The 23,567-nt window shown below is 40.3% G+C and overlaps 1 protein-coding gene across 1 annotated transcript in view; it reads right to left on the bottom strand.

The window, feature by feature from the left end:
* Positions 1 to 4,419: 4,419 nt before the first annotated feature.
* Positions 4,420 to 23,567, bottom strand: part of LOC138165848 (alcohol dehydrogenase E chain-like) — a 417,804-nt gene continuing 398,656 nt past the window's right edge. Inside the window, exons 5-10 of the mRNA XM_069094193.1 lie at positions 21,554 to 21,641; positions 21,219 to 21,438; positions 17,194 to 17,454; positions 14,461 to 14,596; positions 10,542 to 10,680; positions 4,420 to 4,898 (exon numbers count right to left, since the gene is read on the bottom strand). Of these exons, the coding sequence (XP_068950294.1) occupies positions 4,874 to 4,898; positions 10,542 to 10,680; positions 14,461 to 14,596; positions 17,194 to 17,454; positions 21,219 to 21,438; positions 21,554 to 21,641 (869 nt within the window). The 3' untranslated portion in view covers positions 4,420 to 4,873. The remainder of the gene's footprint in view (positions 4,899 to 10,541; positions 10,681 to 14,460; positions 14,597 to 17,193; positions 17,455 to 21,218; positions 21,439 to 21,553; positions 21,642 to 23,567) is intronic.

Genomic DNA, 23,567 nt, shown 5'->3' with positions numbered 1-23,567 from the left:
TCGAACTAATCAATGAGATGTTCAAAGGAGAGTGAGGGGTGCTGAAGTGAGTGCAGGAGCTTCTTGAACTCTTCCTGGAAGGAATGAAACACACACACACGTGTGCACACTCATGTGTGTGTGTGAGAGACAGAGATAGACAGACAGACAGATAGACAGAGACAGAGAGACAGAAAGACAGAGAGACAGAGACAGAGAGAGAAAGAGAGACAGAGACAGAGACGAGAGCTCATCTACCTGTGCCTCTGGTACCTTTATCAGAGTATTAGAAGAAGTGTGTCTGTGTGGTGCTTTCTGAGCAGTAAGAATTCTGGAGAGGACTGACAATCAGTTAAATAAACATCCCTACTCTACCCTACAACTTTATCTCCCTGCAACCCTTGCTTATCTAGTTTCGTCTTATCTAGTTATGATTCCTTCAATTAATTGCTTGTTATGCCCATATACTTGGTCACCTTTCAGCTATTCAGTAACCTCTGTTAAAGAGAAGCCTTAAACAGCAATTTAATTAGATTTTTTTTTAAAGCAATTGGGGTTAAGTAACTCTCCCAAGGTTACACGGCCAGTTGTGTGTGTGTGTGTGTGTGTGTGTGTGTGTGTGTGTGTGTGTGTGTGTGTGTGTGTGTGTGTGAGAACCAATTCCAGGTTCTCCTGACTCTGGGGCTGGCACTCTTCCTCACTGCGCCACCTAGCCACCCCAATTTCATTAGATTTTATAAAAGCATAATAAGAATTTGTACTAAGAGCTTGTAAGAGTATAATAACTTTTTTCTTTGCAAAGAAAAATCTGACCTACAGAATAGAGTGTAACCACCTGCATTTTCCCCACCTGCTGTGTGGGATCACATTGTCAGGGCTCCTGATGCAGGGTGAATAACAACAACAGAAAATTCCTGTGCTTTTGCAAACTTCCCAAATCTAATCAGAAGGTGGGGAGCCAGTGTGTGTGTGTGTGTGTGTGTGTGTGTGTGTGCACGTGCACGTTTGTGTGTCTGTGTGGTTGGAATCCAGACGCTCAATATCATCTAAACACTGAGGTTCTCCTTTGCCTCTAAAGACTTCAGTAATCATATTTGTCATCCCTCTGTCTCTTCAGTTTGACTAAACAGGAAGCTTCTCCCTCTACTGTGATCACTATTTGCTCATGTCAGGCAAGGTCCAGTTCTTATCTGATCAGCAATACAGATACAGAGTGGGGTTATCTGCCTTCCTTCTCTAGCTCTATGGAAAAGCTCAGTGCCTGGTGATAAGATTTCTCCTCCTTTGCGTCTTTTGTTTTCTAATCTTGGCCTTGAAAGTCTATACATCTAGTGACTTATCTTCTTTTTCATGCATCCCCTAGAGTGATACTTTCAGGACTCATGTCCATTTTGTTCCAGGGTCTTCTAAGTGGTAGAATCCCTCAGACATTGGACTTATATATATACCTACGGGTTTGTGTGTGTTCTCTGTGTGTTAATGTCCTTACATACGTAGCAGCACTAATATGCCATGTAGTCCACATATGTATGAATGCTTGGGATTTCATTTATATGTGTCTGTCAAGTTCTGTGTTTCTGCCCTCAATATTTTTTTTTTCAGTGGACCTTCATAATATGTCTTCCCCTTGTGCCTCAGTTGTCCCTGTAGGCTGGTCAGAAAACTGGAAAGAGATGCTGACAAAGGACTGCCCAACATAGTGTGACTACATCAAAGAGGACTCTGAGCTTTAGGAACAAAGGAGAATTACAGTAGTTCAAAAAACAGTGAGATGTGTAAATTTAGAGACATTTCCACTCCAAATGTTTGTATGGACTATTTGTGCCTGAGCATTCCAAGTTTGTATTGGTCTGACCAACCGCAGTCAGACACACTGTACCTTAGTTCCAAAATAATGATGTCATGTTGGTTCTCTTGGAGAATGAAGGACAACAATTAACCAACCAACCAATATAATTTTGAAAGAGCAATAATATAGTTTAACAGGAGAACAATTGCCTTGATGTTGGTGTTTTGAGTATTCCCCATCTTCCCATTCATTTACATAGAAGAAAAAGGAAATATTGGGTTGATACTATTGATTATTACCCTCCTCCTAGATCTTCTCTCCTCCCTGTATGACTATTCCTTCTCAATCTGCTTTGATGAATCATCTTGTTCCTCCTGTCCATTAAATGTAAGTGTCCCTTGTGATTCTGCCATCTTTCACTCTCTCTATATATTCTTCCTGTTGGTAATCTTGATTGAATCAGGTCCCATGGTATAATTTCTATACAAATTACACAAAATCTACATATCCAGACCTAATCTGACTATGTAATGGAAATGTAAATTTTTAAGATCTTCCCTGACCCTAGGCTTAAGTGCACCTGGAGCCTGTGGTGGGAGGCTTGTTTTTCAGGAGATACTTTGTGATTGGGCAGTGAGTCAAGAAGGTTGTTACATCCTCTGAGCCGGGAGAAGGCTATATAAGCCCTGATGTGAGGCTTTGCTTTGGGGCTCACTTTGAGAAGTGTTGTGTGATTTGACCAGATGAGACTCTGGGCAGCTGTTGTTGAGAGCCCCCTGGTTTTGAAAACCCAGATGTTGATGCTTCCCTCTCTAGTAACTGGAATTAGATATGGATGTGTGTAATGGTAGGACAGTTTGGAAGCCTGTCTGTTGAAATATTCTTGTAACTTATGCTTGTAACCTCTGTATATTCTGAAGTTCGGGGTGCTGACCTTTTCCCCCTGAACCAGGTAAATGATATGTGTTTGATTGATTAAAGTAAGCTTGTTAACCCATTTTGAGTTGCAAAATGGATTATCCTTTTTAAAGGATATTTAATTAATTAAATTAGATATCCTTTAGCAAAGCATGTCTAAGAACCTGTGTTGGCAGCCACCCTGGGAACACTGGGGTGCTTGCTGCTACAGCCTATTGGACATTTCCAAATGGGTGGCCTGTAGGAAGAGGAGTGCTAGAAGCAGCTCATGCTGGCTTTTGAGAGCTGATAGTTAAATTTTCAGTGCGAGCTTTTTAACTTGGAAAGTTGAAAATGCTAGAAACCAAGACAATTTATTGCCTTGTTGATTGTCAGCTTAACAGAGTGATGGAGAAAATGGTAATAATGCATATTAAATTTAAGTATGTCATGCATGCATTTTCCCTCTAGTTATTAAACATTTAAACTTCTGTGTATAGGCATCTCTAACTCAATATGTCCAAAACAAAACCTAGTCTGTTTTCTTCTAAGCTTATCCCTTCTTCAAACTCCATTTATGCTGGTTGGTAACACCATCCTTCTGGTCACCTAGAAAACTTGACTTGAAGTTATCTTTGATTTTTTCCTTTTCCACAACCTCTAACCTAGTTTATGCCCTCATAGCCTCCTACCTGAATTGAGAACAATTCTCTCTCTCTCTCTCTCTCTCTCTCTCTCTCTCTCCCCCCCTTGGCAATTGAGGTTAAGTGGCTTGCCCAGGGTCACACAATTACTAAGTGTCTGAGACCAGATTTGAGCTCAATTCCTCCTGTCTCCAGGGCCCATGCTCTATCCACTGCACCACCTAACTGCCCCAGGGGAATTTGCCTGCTGAATTCCAATCTCTCCTCTCAGTCCATTTTCTGCACAGCTGCCAAATGGAACTTCCCAAATACAGATCTGAACATGTCCTCCCATTCCTCCCACTCCCTCAAAATTCTTAAGATTTTCACAAAGTGGTTTTACCTCCATTTCCAATATTATTTCGTAATATACTACCTGTTCCATCAAATTGACTTACCAGGTTCCCAACATATGCCATGCCATTTGCCTCTGAGTCTTGCCACATGGTCCTCTATGCCTTGAACATACCTCGTCTCTACTTAATCTCATAGATTCTTTAATTTCCTTTATAGAACAGCTCAGGTCCCACTTTCTATATGAGACTTTCCTGACCTCCCCCCTTCAGTCCCTCCCATTAGTATTATTTTTGAATTTATTTTAGATTTATTTGTATTTACCTACACTTATATACATCTTGATCACTCCTGGCAGGATGTAAGCTCCTTGAATAGCACAGATAGTTTATTTTTTTTTTTTTTTTTTTTTGGTATCCCCAGGGTACAGTACAATGTCTTGCAAATAATGTGTTTAATAAATATCTATTAAATTGAATTATACCAAGCTGCTTTCTTTATATGGCATCTCATGTGGTACGGCTCACTGAACAATTACCATTAAAGTATGTCTCACTTTTTATTCATATTTAATTAATAAGATAATTTATTTTTGTCTATAAATAGTATATACTATATATAGTATAGATATGGATATGCTATCAATAATACTCCATCTGTGTTATTTTATATATTTTCCAGTATACTCATGTTGCATGGTAATGTGTGTTCAGTTAAAAAGGATAAGCCCATTTTTTGGGGGGGGTTAATGAGGAGACACAAAGAAAAAAGAATGTATTTTTATGCAACAAATTATATTTTATTTATTAAAATGTTCTGAACAGATTCCCAAACATTTGCTGATGAGAAAAAGGGAGAAAGCTGAGAGGCAGAAAGCTGCAAGCATAATGGCTTATCAGTGAAGAAGGGGCATGGATAATGATGGTTCCCTGCCCCTTGATTGAAGGCTGGCAGCTGTCTAAGATCCAATACTTAACAGAGAGAAAAACTGAAAAGTATAACCTTCTATCAAGATCCTAGTTAACTTTTGTTATTTCCTTTCACTCTAACATGAATCTGAGACATTGTCTTAAAAATCTTTTTATGTCAATCACTAATTTGTTCAGCTTCAGGCTTCCATCAAATGACCTGTTGTCTGAATTATTGAAAGCTTTTATTGATGTCCCGCCACTCCATAGAGGTACGGTAAGAATGCTAGCAAAATGGAACAAAAAGAAGCTTCCGACTGGTCTCACAATGTCAGAACGGTGCGAATGCTGAAATGAGAAATGAGAGCTCTTAGTTAATTCACAATTTAGGCAATCTGTTCTGACTCCAGCAAATAACCAACCACAATCTGTTCTGACTCCAGCAAATAACCAACCAGTCTTCCATGTAGTTAAATACCAACTTGGTCTGCACAGATTTCCTAATCCCACCCTTTATCATTCATGGATGAACCAGGCCCAGGGGTGGATGTGGGGGGATCAAAAATCACAATCTGTTCCATTTTTTCTTGTCTGTTAATTTCATCCTATTTCCCTCCACTCTTTGCGTTGGACTTTTGCTGTATGACCATAAGCAAAATACCATGAAATTAATTTTTGTAGCTTTGAATTTTGGAGAACCCATAGATTGCAGGTGCCTAGCTTTGCAATTTTCCCCCTTGCCATGGGGTAACAGGGAAGTTCCATTATCTGTCAATATCACTTTGTTCTTCACATTTGACCCTTGCAGACCTGCTCCTCTGCATATTTTGTCTCACTGAACTCAAATGAAATGACATTGTACCATTTCAATCAAATATACCTTGTTGTCAGTTGGGCTAGGTTCTAGTCTCAGATCTGATAACACTGGCCATTTGACTCTGAGTAAGTCTCTTAAACTGTCTGATCCTCATTTTCCTCACCTAATTCTACCTGTCCTAAATGTCTCTTTCCCTACTGGCCCCTTCCCCATCATTAGATTTTAAGTTCTTTAAGAAAAGGGAGTATGCCACTATGACACCTAATAAATCAAAGCATTACTTTCTGAGTCTTTCCTGAGAGACTGGGAACAAAAACATTCCAAGGCAATATTACGTACACCTACAAATGAAGTTCTTAGAGGAAAAAGTTAGCATTAAAAAATACTTAGTCCTAAACAAACCAGCATTGTTGTTGTCATTTAGCACACTGTAGGAGTTTTTTTTTTTGTTTTGTTGTTTTATTGTTCAGTCATTTCAGTTGTCTTTGTGACCCCATTTGGGGTTTTCTTGGCAAAGGGACTAGAGTGGTTTGTCATTTTCTTCTCCTGCTCATTTTATAGATGAGAAAACTGAGGAAAACAGGGTTAAGTGACTTGCCCAGGGTCATATGGCTTAGTAAGTGTCTGAGTCTAAACTTGAATTCAGGAATCTGTGTTGTCCTGACTCCATGCCCTGCACTCAATTCTCTGTACCACCTAGTCCCAAACAGACCAGCACAATTCTTAGCCCATAATAGGTGCTCAATTAATGCTTATTGAATGGAACAAGATTAGTTGAGATCAAAGTCAAACACTTTCTTGGGTTTCATGAAAAATTTAAACTGGTTTTAATTGTCTTTCTATTTCTTCCTACTCCTAAGCCTATTCTTTGCTCTTACTGTGACTTCTAATTCCTCCATCCCTCAGTTTTATCCCAGGATATCACCTGAGAATATATCACCTCTATTTTGACTTCACTCTTCTCCCTTCTCAAACTTGACCTCTTGGTGAGTTAATTCAACTCTATGCTAACCTATACTCTGTTTTCTCTCTCTTTCATTCTGTTGATGATCATGTCTTAACAAACCATAACCCTGAATTACTTCTGCCATTTATCTCCTTTGCTCTTATTCACATTGTGTTGAATGGAACTGGAGAGAATCTTGAAACCATGCTGACTGGGTCCATTTCAAAATTATGTTAACTAAGCTCAAATGGGCCCCCAGTACAGCAAAACAATCCCACTACTCATCTCCTATCAGTTCTGCTTCCTACACACAATCTTTTTGTCTCTTCTCAAGTCTCTCATGCCACTTCTTCCCTATTCTCATTCTCTCTGCTAACGACTTTGCTTCAATCCTCACTGGAAAAATTGAGACCATTCATCGAGCTTTTTTTCTCTCCACTTTATCATATTCCTTACCTTCTTTCCAATCTTCTTCTACCTTATATGATCCCTCCCACATACTCTATGATCCAGTGACAGGCTTCTTTGCAGAAACCCACTCTATCTCCCTACCCGCTCATTTTCACTGGCTGTCCCTCGTGGCTGGACAGCTCTCCCTCCTCATCTCTATCTCCTGGCTGCCATGGCTTCCTTCAAGTCTCTACAGGAAGCTTTTCCTGACTCTCTTCCTTAATTTTAGTGCCTTACTTCTGTCGATTGTTGTTTGTATATAGCTTGTTTGTACATAGTTGTCGACATATCTTTCCTATTTGACTGCAAGTTCCTTGAAAGCAGATATTCTTTTGCCTTTCTTTATACCCTTAGCATTTGGTACAGTGCCTGACACACAGTATGTTCTCAAGTGTTTATTAATTGGTCCATTGATTCATTGACACCATTAGATTTCATCTCCCATTATCTCTTTCTTCCCTCCAGTCTCTGATGATGAGATGGTCCTTCTGATGGCCAAGGTCAACCCCTCTTTATCTCATTCCTTCCCATTTTCTCCAGAAACTTGCCTCCATCAACATACCAAATCTCTTTAATCTTGAATAACCCTCACATTCACATAAAACTGCTTAAAAATACATTCAGATTTCTCCCTAAAAAATCCTTACTTTCTCACTAGTTCCTTCCATGCTTGCCAGCTACCACTCTCTGTCTTACTTCTTTTCCTGTGCTAAACTCTGAAAAAACTAGTTCCAATCAATGCTTCCTTTCTTCTCTGTCTCTTCTAAACCCCTTGCAATCTGTCTTCCAACTTCACCATTCAGCTGAAATTGCTCTCTCCAAAGCTACCAAGGATCCATAAATTGCTAAATCTGATAGCTTCTTTACGATCCCCACCCCCTAGCCCTGCACATAGCATTTGATACCACTGACCACCTTCTACTCCAAGATATTCTCTCCTTCGGTTCTTTTTACCTGTTTCACTATTCCTCAACCTCATTTGCTAAGTCTTCATCATGACATGTTCACTAACTATGGATGCCTCCAAAGCTTGGTCCTGGGCCCTCTTTTCTTTCTGTGCTAGGAATTCTTAACCTGGAGTCCCTGAACTTAAAGGAAATATTTTGATAACTCTATTTTAATATATCTTGTTTCCTTTGTAATCCTATGTATTTTATTCTATTCATTTAAAAAGCATTATTCTGAGAAGGGGCCCAGAAGCTTCACCAGGCTTCCATGACATGAAATAAGCTAAGAATTCTTGTTCTGTACTCTCTCACTGGTTGATCTCATCAACTCAGATGGGTTCAGTTATGATTTCTATGCAGATGATTCCCAGATCCTAGTTCTCCATTACCAACTGCTTATTGGACATTCCAAGCAGGATGTCCTTTAAATATCTGAAATTTTGCATGTCCAAACAATAACTCACTGTCTTTCCTTTCAAGTTGCTCCTTCTAAACTTTCTTACACTTTTTTTGTTTTTGCAATTGGGTTTAAGTGATTTGCCCAGGGTCACACAGCTAGTGTCTGAGGCTGGATTTGAATTCAGGTCCTCCTTATTTCAAGGCCAGTACTCTATCCACTGTACCACCAAATTGCTCCTAACTTCCTTGTACTGTTGAAGATGCCACCATCCTTTCCACTAGCCTGATTCTTCTCTCTCACTATCCTACATATCTAATGAGTGTCAGATCTTATAATTTCTTTCTCTACAATGTCTCATATCTACTTTTCTACATTCACACAGCCACCTCTGTGATTCAAGTCCTTATTACTTCTCCCCTGGGCAGCTTCAAACACTTTTGAATTGGTCTTTCTGCATGGAGTATCTCCCCACTCCAATTTGTCATCTACACAGCTTCCCAAGTGATTTTTGCTAAACTATAGGTCTGACCATGCCACTCTCCTCAGCAAACCTCTTCCTATTTTCTCCAAGATCAAATATAAAGTTCTTTGTTTGACTTTTTAAATCTTTCTATAACTTGGCTCCTTCATCTCTTTCTTGTCTTCACCTGAATTCCACATGGTTTTTGAGCTATGAGAGGAATGATTGTTAATAACCAATTATGGGGGAAATCTAGGCTCTTTTCCTGTCCTATTTTCTTGTTTGAATCCCAGCCTTTGAAGGACACTACTGACCTTTGCCAAAAATTTACCCTGCCTAGACCATTTCATTTACTTGAATTCCTGCCCACTGTGTTCTACTCAGGTTTGGGTGGGGAAAAACTTTTGATTAAATTGCCCAAGGCTGGGGGTGATTTGGAAGTAAATGATATGATCAAAGTCACATCCCCTAGCCCCTCATTAAAAGAGGTTCACCTCTCATAATATTCATTATTTCTCATTACTTGTTAACCAATCAGAATAGATTGCCACTCTTAAGATAATCCACTCTTCCAAGGGCATATAAGCATTGAATAGGTTCCAGGAGGGGTCTTTAGCATTTGAGTATGTCACTTGTCCCTTTTATCAATAATATGCTAGCATGATTAATGAAATGATTAATTAGCCAGAAATTACATCTCTAGACCTTTTTATATGTCATAGCTAGACTTACTGACAGGCTATTCTTTGAACAGAACACTAATCTCCCACCTCCATGCCTTTACACTGGTTATTCCCTATACTTGTGATACTCTCCTTTCCAGTCTCCAACTTTTAGTTTCTCTGGCTTCATTAAAGTCTCAGTTTAAGTCTCTCCTCTTCCAGGAGACTTTTCCTGGTCTTGTCTTCCATGTCCTAACAGATATTAAAATATTTACTGCCTGGTTGATATGCCTTTGACATATTCTCCCACTATTTCTCCCTTCACTCCAGTAAGTGATCATGAGTTGACCCTTTAAATCTGTTGGATTTATATTTGCTTTCTCCCTCATTGAAATGTAAGCTCCTTGAAGGCAGGAATTGCCATTGCTTTTTCTTTGCATTTCTAGCATTCAAACAGTACCTGTCACTTATAAATGCTTAGTGATTGATTGATAGGAGTTCATAGCATGATAACTCTGGAGCTGGAAGGGACCTCAGATGCATCTAGTCCAAACCTTTCATTTGACACATGAAGAAACTGAGTCCTGGGGAATTAAAGAAGCTTGCTTAAGGTCAGTAAGGGGGAGTAATAGGGGCGGGATTTGAATCCAGCATCCAAAGTGATTCTTACTTCAAAGTCACTGGAGGTTCCCAAGCCTCCTTCTATTGCAGCACAATTTCATTTTACTCCCAATTTCTACATAACTCATGGTTTTGAGTCCTTTTTTCTTTAAAGAACACAAAAAACCCTGACTACTGAAAATAGCTATCATTGGACTCTAACATAAGAAAAGAGGGTAAGAATGGTTCTAGCTATAGATTATTTCCTTTGGTAGTGTCTAAAATATCTTTTTACTAAAGTTACTTTTCATACAGTGAACAGAGCATGAGACCTGGAGTCAGAAAGACCTGAGTTCCAATCCAGGCTCAGAGCCTGGCTAGTTGTGTGACCCTGGGTAAGCCACTTAACCCTGTTTGCCTCAGCATTGGTCAAAATGAGCTGGAGAAAGAAATGGCAAACCACTCTAATATTTTTGCCAGAGAACCCCAGATGGGATAACAAAGAGTCAGACAAGACTGCAATGACTGAACAACAACAAAGTTAGTTTGGTGAGGAGCAAAGTGTGACTGGCTTTGTGCCATCTACCTGAATTCCTCAGCCATCTCTTTGGGGATGAACTATCCCTATGAAAACAAAAGCCAATTTGTGAGGCTGCTACTTGCAGAATTTCTCAGCAGAAAAACAGAAGGACATAAATTAAAATCTTACCTCTTTCCTGAGCGTAGCATGTCAAATCCTTCATTGATCTTATCTAAAGTAGAAGCATGTGTTATTAATGGATCCAGTTTAAATTTCTTGGCCAAAATATCAGAGACTAGCTTGGGGACCTCATCTTTGCTTTTAAAACCTGACAAATACAAACAAAACACCATTATTTCATTCAGATAAGTAGTGTACATGAGGATGTAATAGCGACGGCTTGTAAAACTAGTTTTTCATTTCATTACATAATAAAGGTGAACTTATGCCTTCAAGCTCCCCCTGAGGTGATAGAACATTTTTGTAAGAGAAAATCAGCTTCCTTTGGAGGATTTACATACTAGAAATTGCACATGCACAAAGCCAGAAAATGGATTATTAGATAAAAGCAATGAAAACAATTGTAGAGTATTTTGACCTGAATGTCCAATACAAGGTTATAGAGTCTACTTATGAGTGGGCTGCACACAGTGGGCATTCCCCTCACAGAATGTCTTGGATAAGAAGCTGAGTATCATAGGGCAGAGGTTTTGTATTCCTGACTGCTGCCTATTAAAGGAAAGGGCTGCAAAAGAGAAATTTTGATTTGGAAAGTGAATGTCTGCCTGATAAGATTATACCTTTAGAATGGAATTTGAATTTTGAGACTTTAGCCTAAAACAGAGCTGGGGAACCTGTGACTTTGAGGCCACATGTGGCCCTCTAGGTGATAAAGTGCAGCCCTTTGACTGAATCCAGTTATTAATTGTGTGATCCTGGACAAGTCAGTTAACCCTGTTTGCCTCAGTTTCCTTATCTGTCAAATGAGCTGGAGAAGGAAATGGCAAACCACTCTAGCATCTTTGCTAAATGGGGTCACAGAGTCAGACAAGGCTGAAATGACTGGACAACAGCAACAACAAAGTTAGTTTGGAATGATGGCTGGTAAGAATGTAAGAACACCTGGCATCTTGCAAATCTAACAGAAATGAAATTAAGACAAAAAAGATGGAGGAGTGAAAAATGTGACTGATATATCCATCAGACTGCAAACTAGAGACAAGTTACTGGAAAATTCTCTTCTAGCTCACTGGTCTATTATTTGCAGGTTTTCCACATGGAAGAAAAATGGCCACTGAGACCCTTGGAAGTCCACAGGAAACAAAATCCAGTAAAAGAGACCTTAAATTTCTATACACAAATCCCCAAATGTTGGGCAAAAGGAAAAGGAAATTAAAGGCCAAAGGCAAGGAAACAAATTTGGTTTGTTATATATCATTGAGACTATTTATAATGATGATTCAAAAGCTTTGGAGAATTAGATTGGGTAAAGGGGATGGAGAAATCTGGGGCATCATCTTATATTAAGAAGGCATACTCAGGCGAGGAAATCCAAGAACTAGAATGGGGACCATGGTAGAAATCATTTAGGTAAAAGGAGGGAGGGTAGAAAAGGGCAGGGAGTAAACATTTATTGAATGCCTATGATATGCCAGGCAGTATGTCAAGCACCAAAAGTAATGGAGGGAGAAACAGAAGAAATTTTGTCACCTGAATACTGGTCAGAAAGATTAAACAGATATGGGTGGCTAGGTGGCACAGTGAATAGAGCACTGGCCCTAGAGTCAGGAAGACCTGAGTTCAAGTCTGGCCTCAGACACTTAACACAAAACTAGCCATGTGACGATGGGCAAGTCACTTAACCCCAGTTGCCCTGCCCTCCCCCCTCCAAAAAAAAAAGATTAAATAGATGGGGAAAGAAAGGGACATTAAATAGATGGCACTGAAGCTTGGTATAAGAATGAGGGAGGACTTCAATTATCAGGACATTTGATGGTAGTTTCTTTCTGCCAAAAACAGTGTATTTTTTACCCAGGAGGAAAATTTTAATTGGCACCGGTGAGCCATTTGTGCTGATGGTGTTTGCTACTCCACATTTTTTTTTAAAGCAATCAGGGTTAAGTAACTTGCTCAAGGTTACACAGCCAGGTGTTTCTGAGTGTGATGCTGAGTATCGGAGCCCAGATTTGATCCAGGTCATCCTGACACTGGAGCCGGTGCTCTTACTCGCTGTGCTACCTGGCCGCCCCTACTCCACATTTTTTTTTATGAAAGTAAAGACATAGTATGGTTTGCCTAAAGGACAAGGAGCTCATCAGTACTTCTGGTTTGTTAAATATTCTTATATTCTAAGCCAGGGGTGGGGAAACTGCAACCTGGAGGCCACACATAGCCTTCTAGGTCCTTGGGTGCAGCCTTTTGACTGAGGCCAAGTTTTACAGAACAAATCCTTTTATTAAGGGGATTTGTTCTGTGAAGTTTGGATTCAGTCAAAGGGCTGCACTTGAGGACCTAGAGGGCCACATGTGGCATTGAGGGACCGAAGGTTCTCCAGCCCTGTTCTAAGCCTCACTGAAGGAAGTAAACATTTTACTTATGGAAGTTGTTGCTCAGTTTGTGGACTTTTTTAAATTGCTTAAAAGGCTCTCACCAGCCTTGACCTCTGGGCCACACAGCCAGGTTGTGATAGGCAGCCAGATCCTTTGCATACAGTGTAATGGGAATGTAAATTTAAAGATCTTCCCCGCCCCTAGGCTAAAGTACACCTGGAGCCTGGGGTGGGAGGCTTGTTTTTCAGTAGATACTTCTTGATTGGCCAATGAGTCAATAAGGTTGTTACATTCTCTGAGCCAGGAGAAGGCTATATAAGCCCTGATGTGTAGCTTTGTTTTGGAGCTTACTTTGAGAAGTGTTCTGTGATTTGATATGGATTCTGGGAAGCCGTTGTCCAGAGCCCCCCGGCTTTGAAAAACCCAGATGTTGAAACCCAGATGTTGATTTGGTATGGATGTAATAGTTGGACAGTTTGGAAACTGTCTACTTGATCTGTTTCTCTGTCTTGATAATTCTGTCTGTATATTCTGAAGTTTGGGGTGCTGACCTTTTCCCCCTGAACTAGGTAAACGGTATATGTTTGACTGATTAAAGTAAGCTTGTTAACCCATTTTGAGTTGCTTTACTTTATCAAAGCAGATCCAAGAACCTGTATTGGCAGCAAACCCTAGGGATGCTTGGGGTGCTTGCTGCTACATACAGTAGTCTGCAGGAGATCTCATCTTTTTTCAGACAGTCTCCAGTGGGATTTGGATGCCATGATGAGAAGGCCCCCAACCAAGAGGGTTGAAATTCCTGATGTCTTGAAGTGTCTTTCTTTTGGTAATGAGATATTTTCTAGATGCTGATAATCAATTAGTTTGGATACTAAGAGCATTACACACAAAAAAGAACAGTTTTTAGAGTCCTTGTTTTCATAACCAGGCCCAGTTTGCATGACAAAGTGCATTGTTCACAGTTATTTTTTCTCCTTTCTTCTCCATCATATTCTTGGAGAAACTGACTTATTCCAGTAGTTAACTTTTTTTCTGCCTAGTAATTTCATCCTTCAAAAGACGGAGGATGGTCATGCATAATGGTACATGCTTGTAGTCTCTGTTACTGGGGAGGCTAAAGTTTGTGGATTACTTGAGTTCAGTCAGGAGTTTTAAACTACAGTATCTGCTATCCAGGTGTCTAGTCTAGTATCAATATGATGAGTACCCAGGAACAGAGGGCCACTAGATTGCCCAAGGAAGGGAGAACTGGCTCAGATCATTAACACAGAAGAGGTTAAAGCTTCTGTGCTGATTAGTATTGGGATCATACCCATGAGTGGCCATTGCATTTTCAGCCAGGGCGAGATAGAGAGGCCAATCTCTAATAACCAAATGGGAGAACCAAAAGGGGAAATTTTTTTTTCTGGATCTGAATCTCACTAACGTAGAGGAATTAGTGGTCAGAGTGCAAATGATAGCAATGTTGTGGGAAAGTTCACACTTCCTCGTATAATTTAGAGTAGAAAATGAGAAACTGGGTGTAGTTTGACAGCTCTGACTTAAGACAGATTACATACCTCCAAAAATAGCTCCTTTCCAGGTGCGTCCAGTCAAAAGCAGCATAGGATTGATAGACAAATTTGAGACATTAGGAGGGACACCCACAATAACACAAACTCCAAAAGCCTTATTGCAGGATAGAAGGGCAGCTGTCTTGGATGAAACATACACACATATGTCTATCATAAATTCGAGAAAAAGAAAACTATGATTGTCGCTATCCATGATACTGTAATAAAGAACTACAAAACAATTACCTATCTAGTTTGTAAGTTGTTTCATTACATATACACTAACTTCACAAAGAATCTCCCTCTTACAAGTCCCTCCTAAAAATCTTAATTTCCACCCCTGAAATCAGCACCTCCTAGAAAACTTCCAAAATATGGCTACCAAACACTCTGGGACAGAGTGACACACAGAGAAGGTGCTTTGAAAAATGCTTGAGCTTTCACTCAGAAAGAAGGAAGGAGCAGCTTGGTCTTCTCTTATTAATTAGTAGAGAAGTAAATAGTTATTTACAAATGGAGACTATCTTGTCCTTCATATAGCTAACTACAATGTCTCACCAAGAAGTATAGCAGCCTGGAAGGAACACAGAATTTGGAGTCAGGGGATCTCTGGGTTTCTGTGCCAGATCAGACTTTCACTAGCTGTTTGACCATGAGGAAGTCACCCAAATACTCTGAGATTCAGTTTCTTCACTTATAAAATCAGGATATTAATACTTTGCTGTCTCATAGGGTTGTTGTAAATCTTAAAATGCTTTATAAATTTCAGCACTTATTATTATTATCATTATTATTAGTTACATAATATTATGGGCCATTTAACTGAGGTATTAGTATTCACTTAAATTTTCTTTTCTGTGTGTTTAGCTATTCTCATCTCTCCTCTCCAATTTTTCTGGTTTTATATCCCATTATCCATTGAAATCCTTAATCAGATTTTCTTTAAAGAGTTCAGATTGTATTGCTGCTTCTAGATGCATCTGTCATCTCAGACACTTTAAATGCCAAAAGACTCTAGAACTTTCACCTTTCCAGATTTCCCATTTTCTAAGTCTTTTCAGCTAAAACTTGTTTAGCCCTCTCCTAGGGAGATGCTAGTCTTGATTCTTAGGTTCCAGGTTATGGGGAAAACTGGTACCTAAACAAAGCCTCAAAGCCTGGGTTTATCAGGGGAAATAAACAAGGACTACAGAATGTGGCAAAAAGAAAATCAAAAGTCTTCTTACTACCATCTGACCCCTTTGATTTCTTATCTTCCTACTAGTATGTTTTCCAAATAATGGCTGAAATTCCTAAGGGCTTTTAGGCTGCTATAATTACATATCACATTAACATAGTATATCTTTCCTTTCACAACCTTCTTAGGGAAGTAATTCAAGTGATCGCCATCTTTACAGATAAGGAAGCTAAAATGCAGAGAAGTTAAGGGATTTGCCCATGGCCACTCAGCTAGTTAATATTATTATCATTACTAATGGCAATAATCATAATTAGCATTTAAGATTTGTAGACCTCTTTGCACGTGTTATATAACGGGATCCTTGAAATAGCTCTGTGGAGTACATGCTATTACTATCCCCATTTTACAGAAGGAGAAACTGAGGCTGAGGGAGGCTAAGTGCCCAGGGCCACACAGCTGAGCGAGTTTCTCAGAAAGGATTCGAAGTCGGTTCTGCTGACTTCTGTCCAGTACTTAACTCATTGCATTATTTAGTCATCCCTATACAGGAACAGAGGTTCAAGCCTTGGCTTTCTTTCTTACTCTAAGACTTCTAAGAATCCAATACCAAATTCTGTAGGTTCCTTGAGGTCTGAGAATATTTTATTTTTGTTTCATATTTCAAGTGCCTACCAGTGACTAATAAATAGGAATCCCTTTGTACTAGGGATGTTCAGGGTTTACTTCCTGAGGTGAGAGAAAAAGTGGAGACTTTGATGGCAGGTCACATCCTGAGTTGACCAGTGGTTGACCACAGGTGTGGTCAATTCCATTCACTTCCTCCAAAGAGACAGGGTAGAGTAAAGAGCTCCTCATCCAAACTGCCCTCCACAGTGCTCTCTTCTGGGGAGCTTATGGAAAATCCTTTGTCAATTTTAAAGTCTTAACTATTATTAAAGGAGAAAGATGGCATTTCTAATATGAATTAAGATTACTGATGATCCTGCTCCATTCCTAGGAGACAAAGAACTTATGGAAGAGAGAGTCATCAGGTACTCAAGTGAATCTGTGATCTCACTGGTTTGGATGTTTCATTCAATGATGCAGATTTTGATCCTTACTGTGCCCCTCCCTGTTCATCCTTTGTCCTGAGGGTGACTCTTATCCATATCTGCCCATAAGTCCATTACAAGAGTTCGAGCCAGTGTTCTGTAGGCTTTCCTACATCTCTTGTGACATACCAGAGTAGTACTTGGGTTCTTCAAGAGTCATTTCATGGTTTCCCCACATGGCCAGCTAGTATGTTTTTCCTGCACCTATACTTCCCCAATGACATCTTTTAACTTTAGTTCTTCTTTAGAGTTCTTTATTTAAGATATGTTGGCATGCTTTTGCCCATCCCAAGCTTCCCCATTGCCTTTTCTTGTGAAAACATTGCTGTTAGACTGACATATTGTCTGTATACCCAGCAGGCAAACTCCAAAAGATGAAGATATTTAATCATTGGTCCCTTGGGTTTGCACTAGCACCTGGCCTTAGCTTAGAGGTGAAGAAATCTCAGAGTACCATGAAATACTTACCATTGTCTCTAGATTTCCAATGACTTCAAATGAAAAATCAATGCCATCGTTGGTCATTTCAACCAGAACATCTTGGATGGGTTTCTTGTAGTCCAGAGGGCTGATGCACTCAGTAGCACCTACCTCTTTGGCCTTTGCAAATTTATCCTTGTTAATGTCCACCCCAATGATCCGGGAGGCTCCAGCTGACTTGCAGCCAATGATTGTCGACAAGCCAACACCCCCCAGGCCAAAGACAACACAAGTAGATCCAGGAGTGACCTGTGTTGTTAGAAAACATGAAAGCTTAGATTTGCTCACCCCTGGATAGTGTGCTTATATAATCTGTAATTCTTAAGCCAATCTAAAATTCCCATGGATGCTTTAGTAACATTTTGCTGTACAAAGAACTAACAGACAAATGGTTTAAGGATTCAGTAGATAATTTAACCACTCAGAGCCTTGTTTTCTTCATCTGTAAAACAAAGTGGTTGCATCCCATGTTCTCTAAGGTATTTTAAAGCCCAAAACAATTGAATCAGAAAGGAAGTGTCAGTTGCTTAACCCCAGGGATCCTTGGTTTTAGCCATTTTATGCAAGAAGCAGAGAATTGTAAGAGGCCATGAGAAGTGTCCAAAAATATCATTGAAGGAGTGTGAAAAAATTCCAGTGATACTCCCACATCATCAATTTGTCTTATGGCTTATTTCAAGGATCTATGATTTCATTATTGGTGGTCATTCTCTATACTTATGCCAATTAACTACCCCATCAAACCTTTTTATATTGTCTTCATGAACTTCTGGGCCTGCCTGAAAAATTCCTCATTCTACAGCCAACCTGCTGATAAACATTTCCAAACATAGCTGAGATGGTCTTCATAGGAGAAATAAGTCACCTAGGGGATGTGGTGGATAGAATATTCAACTTGGAGTTGACAAAATCTGAGTTCAAATCCTGGCTTAGATACTTAACTAACTGTGAGATCCTGAGCAAGTCAGTAAATCTTTTTCAGTCTCAGTTTCTTCCTCTCCAAAATAAGGATAATAATAGCACCTAATTCACAGAGATACTGTGAGGATATTATGAGATGTCTATCTACTTATACCTCTCTGTCTGTCTCTCTCTGTCTCTGTCTCACTCTGTCTCTCTCTGTCTCCTCTCTGACTGTCTGTCTGTCTCTCTCTGTCTGTCTCTGTCTGTCTCTCTGTCTCTCTGTTTCCTCTCTGTCTGTCTCTTCCTGCCCCTCCTGTCTATGTTAGCACTCTTTTCACTTTGCCACCTCTCTGCCCGCATGCTTTCCTTGACCATCTCCTGGCCAACACAATGACTACATAGGCCAGCACAAGGACAACAAATCGCCCTATAAGAATGGCTTTAGCTGCCTTCAAACAAACAAATGGAGTTCAGGGGGTGTGTGGGATTTCCCAGTCATTCCAGGTAGGATGTGGTCTACCACAGAAGCAAATGCTAACCTGAACAAGGAGGCAATCAGTCCATGCATATGCCTCCTCTGATGTTATGATTATAACCTGGTATATAGCTGGTAAATTAAAATAGACAGAATCGCCTGAGCAGGCAACTTCCTGTATGCTCTTTTAACATCAAAGAATCACTATCCACAGAGGGTACCACTCTGATGGCAGAAAAAGGAAGAAAAATCAAAAAGCCTCTTGATGAGGGTAAAAGAGGAGAGTATGAAAGTTGACTTCAGAGCCTAACATTAAAAAACAAAAACGAAGATCTTGGCAACTGGTCCCATCACTTCCTGGCAAATAGAGGGAGAAGAAATTGAAGCAGTGTCAGATTTTGTATGTTGGGACTCAAAGATTGCTGCAGATGGTGACTGCAGGCATGAAATTAAAAAAAAAAAGTGCTTGCTCCTTGGAAGGCTTTTGTGGCAAATGTGAACAGCACACTAAAAAGGAGAAAAATCACTTTGCCAACAAAGGTCCATATAGTCAAAGCTATGGTTTTTCTAGCAATAATGTATGGCTATGAGAGTTAGACTATGAGGAAAGCTGAGCGCCAGAGAATCACACTTTCAAATTGTGGTGCTGGAGAAGACTTTTTGGAGTCCCTTGGACAGCAAAGAGATCAAATCAGTCAATACTTAAAGAAATTAATTCAGACTGTTAAATGGAAGATCAAATACTGAAGCTGAAGCTTAAATACTTTGGCCACATAACGAGAAGATGAGACTCACTGGAAAAGACCCTAATGCTGGGAAAGACTGAAGGAAAAAGGAAAAGGGGACACCAGAGGATGAGATGGATGAATGGTGTCATGAAAGCAATGAACATGAGCCTGGGAAGATTTTGGGGGATAGGGGAGGATAGAAGTGCCTGGTATGTTATGGTTTATGGGGTCACACAGAGGCAGACATGACTGAACGGCTGAATAACAGTAACAGGTGAGTTGAGGGAGGCGATAAATTTGGTGGAAACCAGTGGGTGGTGACAAATAATGGGATAGATAGTGGGACAGGCCACTGCAGAGAATTATGGATTATTTCACCTATAAGCTGGTGGGAAAGGATGTAATTAAACCTGCAAGGAAGCATGTGGGCTGGTAGGGAGGACAACCTTAGACTCTGGCCTGTGTTCTTCTTTGTCTTGTTCTTCGGTCTCCATGGGTAATACCAAACATTGTATGAGAACTGATTGAGATGCTCCGACTCCAGACACATTGTTCCTTTTGACCCATTCTATTTTTTTCTACTTCGTCTTCAACCTTGGCCATCACTTATATAATGAAAACAACCAGTCCCAGGTGGCACCAGGAAGATGGTCCTTCTTTTTATGGAGACTTTTTGTTTTTGTGTTTATTTTTCCTCCTAAGCATGATGTGGAAGAATCAGCAGTAGTAGGTATTTTCCTGTGCCTGACTAAAGTAACAGCAGCAGTAGCAATTAACTTCAGCAACAGATAGATCTGTCATTCAGTTCCAGAAGCACTTGCTGCATGGGTCTACAGTACCTTCCAAACTCTGGATCGCTGCATGATAGTGCAGATCACAGTCTAGCTCTAACCAAAATCTTCTGTGGGCTACAGTCAATCTCATGCTAGAACACTAATTCCTTCACCCATTATATCTGTGCCTCACATGGTAGGACTCTGATCTGGATAATGGGGTGCTGGGATTAGGTGGTGAGTTGCCACATGGTGAAAAGAATTTTGATAAGTAGAACTCCAGCTCTAATGGAATGCAAATATTCCCAAACTAATAGATCCAGAAATTGCCCATTTATCCTTTTCAGCCTTTTGCTGGAATTGAGCTGTTAGTGTTAATTTTCTTGTTTTCTTAGTCTTCACTTCTTATTTTCTTGTTCTGCTCTTTAACTGAAATCTCTTGTAATTCAAACTGGTGTCAGAAGTTGGGGATGAAAATTGCACTTGAGAAATTAACTTTTTGGAGAAAGAGAGTGGAGGGGTGGTGGTGGAGGAAAGTGTTTTGGAGGAAGGGTATGCGGGAATCCACTTAATCTGGTCGTGTCCAGAAGCCTAGGAAATGTAGGTTATGATAGTTCAGTGGTTGAGAGAGCTTTTCTTTCATACCCCCCCAGAATTTCAAGCAATGGATTGCTATGGGCCTTCAACTATAGTGTAAAACGCTACCCTGTAGTAATGTGCCCAGAGAGACCACACTCAGCCTGTCCCTACCTCTAGTAGGAATGTTCTCATTCTCACCTTGTAAGGAACAAAACAGTTTGTTAAAGATATGTCTTCAGTAAGGGATGCATTTTGTCTGGACTCCCTTGCTCTATGATTAGCTAGTACAATTTTTATTTTTTTAATAGATAAGGAAACTTACACCCAAAGAACGACTTGCCTAAAGTTATGTAATTTAAGCATCAGAGCCAGCATTCAAACGCTTGGTCTCAGTTGGCAATTCCAAAGTGCTTGGCACTAGCCTACAGTGTTTCCTTGTAAGAAAATATTTTCTTCCTGGCTATTAACCCCTGTATCTATTCTTTGGTTTTGCATCTTGTACCTTGTAGGCTGATCTATTCAGTGAAATGGATTGAAGCACACCTTTGTTCTTACCTTGGCAACTTTTACTGCAGAACCATAACCAGTGGAAAATCCGCAACCAACCAGGCATACTTTTTCCAGAGGAGAGGATGAATCGATCTTTACAACGGACACTTCATCCACCACTGTGTACTCACTGAAGGTGCTGATGCCAAGGAAATGATGAATTGTCTTCCCTCGGCAGGTAAATCTGCTGGTACCATCCTTCAAGGTGCCTGTGTTGCAAGTCAGGCTAATCAAGGAAACACACACACACACACACACACACACACACACGGCCATGAGACATAGGCATCAATACAAATACAATTCCAGTGCTACCCCAAGGGAAAATAATAGAAACCTACTCATTTGAAGTGCAAAGGTTTCCATTTGGGTGCTTACAAACATTGCATTTCTTGCACTGTGGATTAAAAAGTGGGATGACTTTGTCACCTATGAGGAGAAGAGAAAGTATTATTAAAATTCTAGAATGACAAGATTTTAGAATTTCACATTCGTCTTGTCCAAGCCCCATTTTATAGAAGAGGAAACTGGGTTCCAGTGATAAGAAGCAAAATTATATCACACTTTTGGAAGCATGTAAATTCTGCATCCATTATCTAATTTGATCCTCACAATAACTGTGTAGGGTAAGCTCCCATTTTGCAGATGGGGAAATTGATATTCAGTGAGGTGAAGTGATTTGTTTGAGGTTCCCAGTTGCAAAGTTGCAAAAGTATGATTTGAACCCAGATCTCTTTCTACTGCCTCCCCAGATGCATGTACAAAGAATCTACACATAGTAGTACACTACTTTTGACATGAAATATTTCCATATCTCCCAAGCTGCTAGTGTCTCTCTGCTTCTGTGTATTTTTGTCCATGTTGTGTTCCACGGTAAAATATAAACTCCTTGAGGACAGGAGATCTTGTCTTTTGTCCCTGTATCCTCAAACCCTAGTATAGTACTTGGTACAAAAAACAGTTCCTTAATAAATGTTTTCAGATTGATCAGAGGCATACAATGGAAAGGGCACTGGTTCTGGGGTCAGAGGTCCCTGGTTCAAATGCCACCTCAGTTACTATATGTGTGACCTTGGACAAATTGCTTAACTTCCCTGAGCCTCAGTTAGCCTAAAAGGACTTGGAGGCTCCATCCAGCTCTATGCCTCTGACCCTGGGATTGATTGTATTGTCTGCTTTGTGCACCTAAGATCTTGTTAAGACTCATTGGAAATAGAAAGTGACTGAAGATGGTGGAATAGAAACAGGATGTCCATGCAGCTCCTGCTTCCACCTTGTCCAATTCATGTAAAAAATTACTCTAAACAAATTTTGGAGCTACAGAACCCACAAAATGACAGAGAGAAGCTAACTTCCCACTGAAGACAGTCCAGCAGGCCAGCAGGAAGGGGCCAGCACAAAGCTCTGAGAGCTGAGCCCAGTCCCGAGTGAGCCAAGGTTTTAGCCTCAGGGTGGCCACCCACCAGCTGGAGGGACTCCAGATCATCAGCAGCTGTGTTGGTTTCCAGGATGATCAACACATAGATTCTAATGACAAAGTGAGAGGTCAATGCAGTGTGGATTTTGGGAACCGGGAGTTTGGGAGTGTGGTCTGGCCTCTGCCCCCTAGAGGGAGAAGAGGCTGAGGTGCCTGGCCATGCAGCCGCCACTGAATGGCTGCTTCAGAGCTCCTGGTCTGCAGATTGTAGGGGGACCGAGTGACCAGTCTGAGGGGTAATTGCTCTTGCTTTAACCTGCTTGGATCTGGATCACTGTCTAGGGTGGAGGTCCTGGGGTGCATGACCAGTTTGCCAGAATGTGTGGAGGCTTGAGAGAAGGCACCCAACTAATAGCTCCAGCAGATGTGAAAACCCCAGCAATTGGGACAAAGCTCCCCTCTCTGGTAGAAGAGTTCTACTGTGGCAAAAAGCTCAAAAGTCAAGTAATTGAGTGGCACCATAAGCAAGCAAAGCAAGCAGAGTAATCTGACATTAGATTCCTATTTTGGGGACAAAAAGGATCAAAGCATAGAACAGGAGGAAGACAGTGAATTCAGAACTCCTGCATCAAAAGGTTCCAAGAAAAATATGAGCTGTTTACAAGCCATAGAGGAGCTTAAGAAGGATTTTGAAAATCAAATGAGAGAAGTAGAGGAAAAATTGGGAAGAGAAAAGAGAACAATGCAAGAAAATTATGAAATGAGAGTCAACAACATGACTGAAGAAAACAACACCTTAAAAATAGACAACTCAAATGGCGAAAGAGGCTCAAAAAGGCAATGAGGAGAAGAAATCCTTAAAAAGCCAAATTTGCCAGATGGAAAAAGAATCTCAAAAGTTCACTGAAGAGAATCGTTCCTTCAGAATTAGATTGGAG

The sequence above is a fragment of the Petaurus breviceps genome, unplaced genomic scaffold (assembly GCF_028583685.1).
Source record: "Petaurus breviceps papuanus isolate PSGF00001 unplaced genomic scaffold, PetGlider_PUasm1.0 126, whole genome shotgun sequence".
NCBI classification, from domain to species: Eukaryota; Metazoa; Chordata; class Mammalia; order Diprotodontia; family Petauridae; genus Petaurus; species Petaurus breviceps.
The sequence above is the reverse complement of the archived record's forward strand: the minus strand, read 5'-3'. Positions and strand labels throughout refer to the sequence as shown.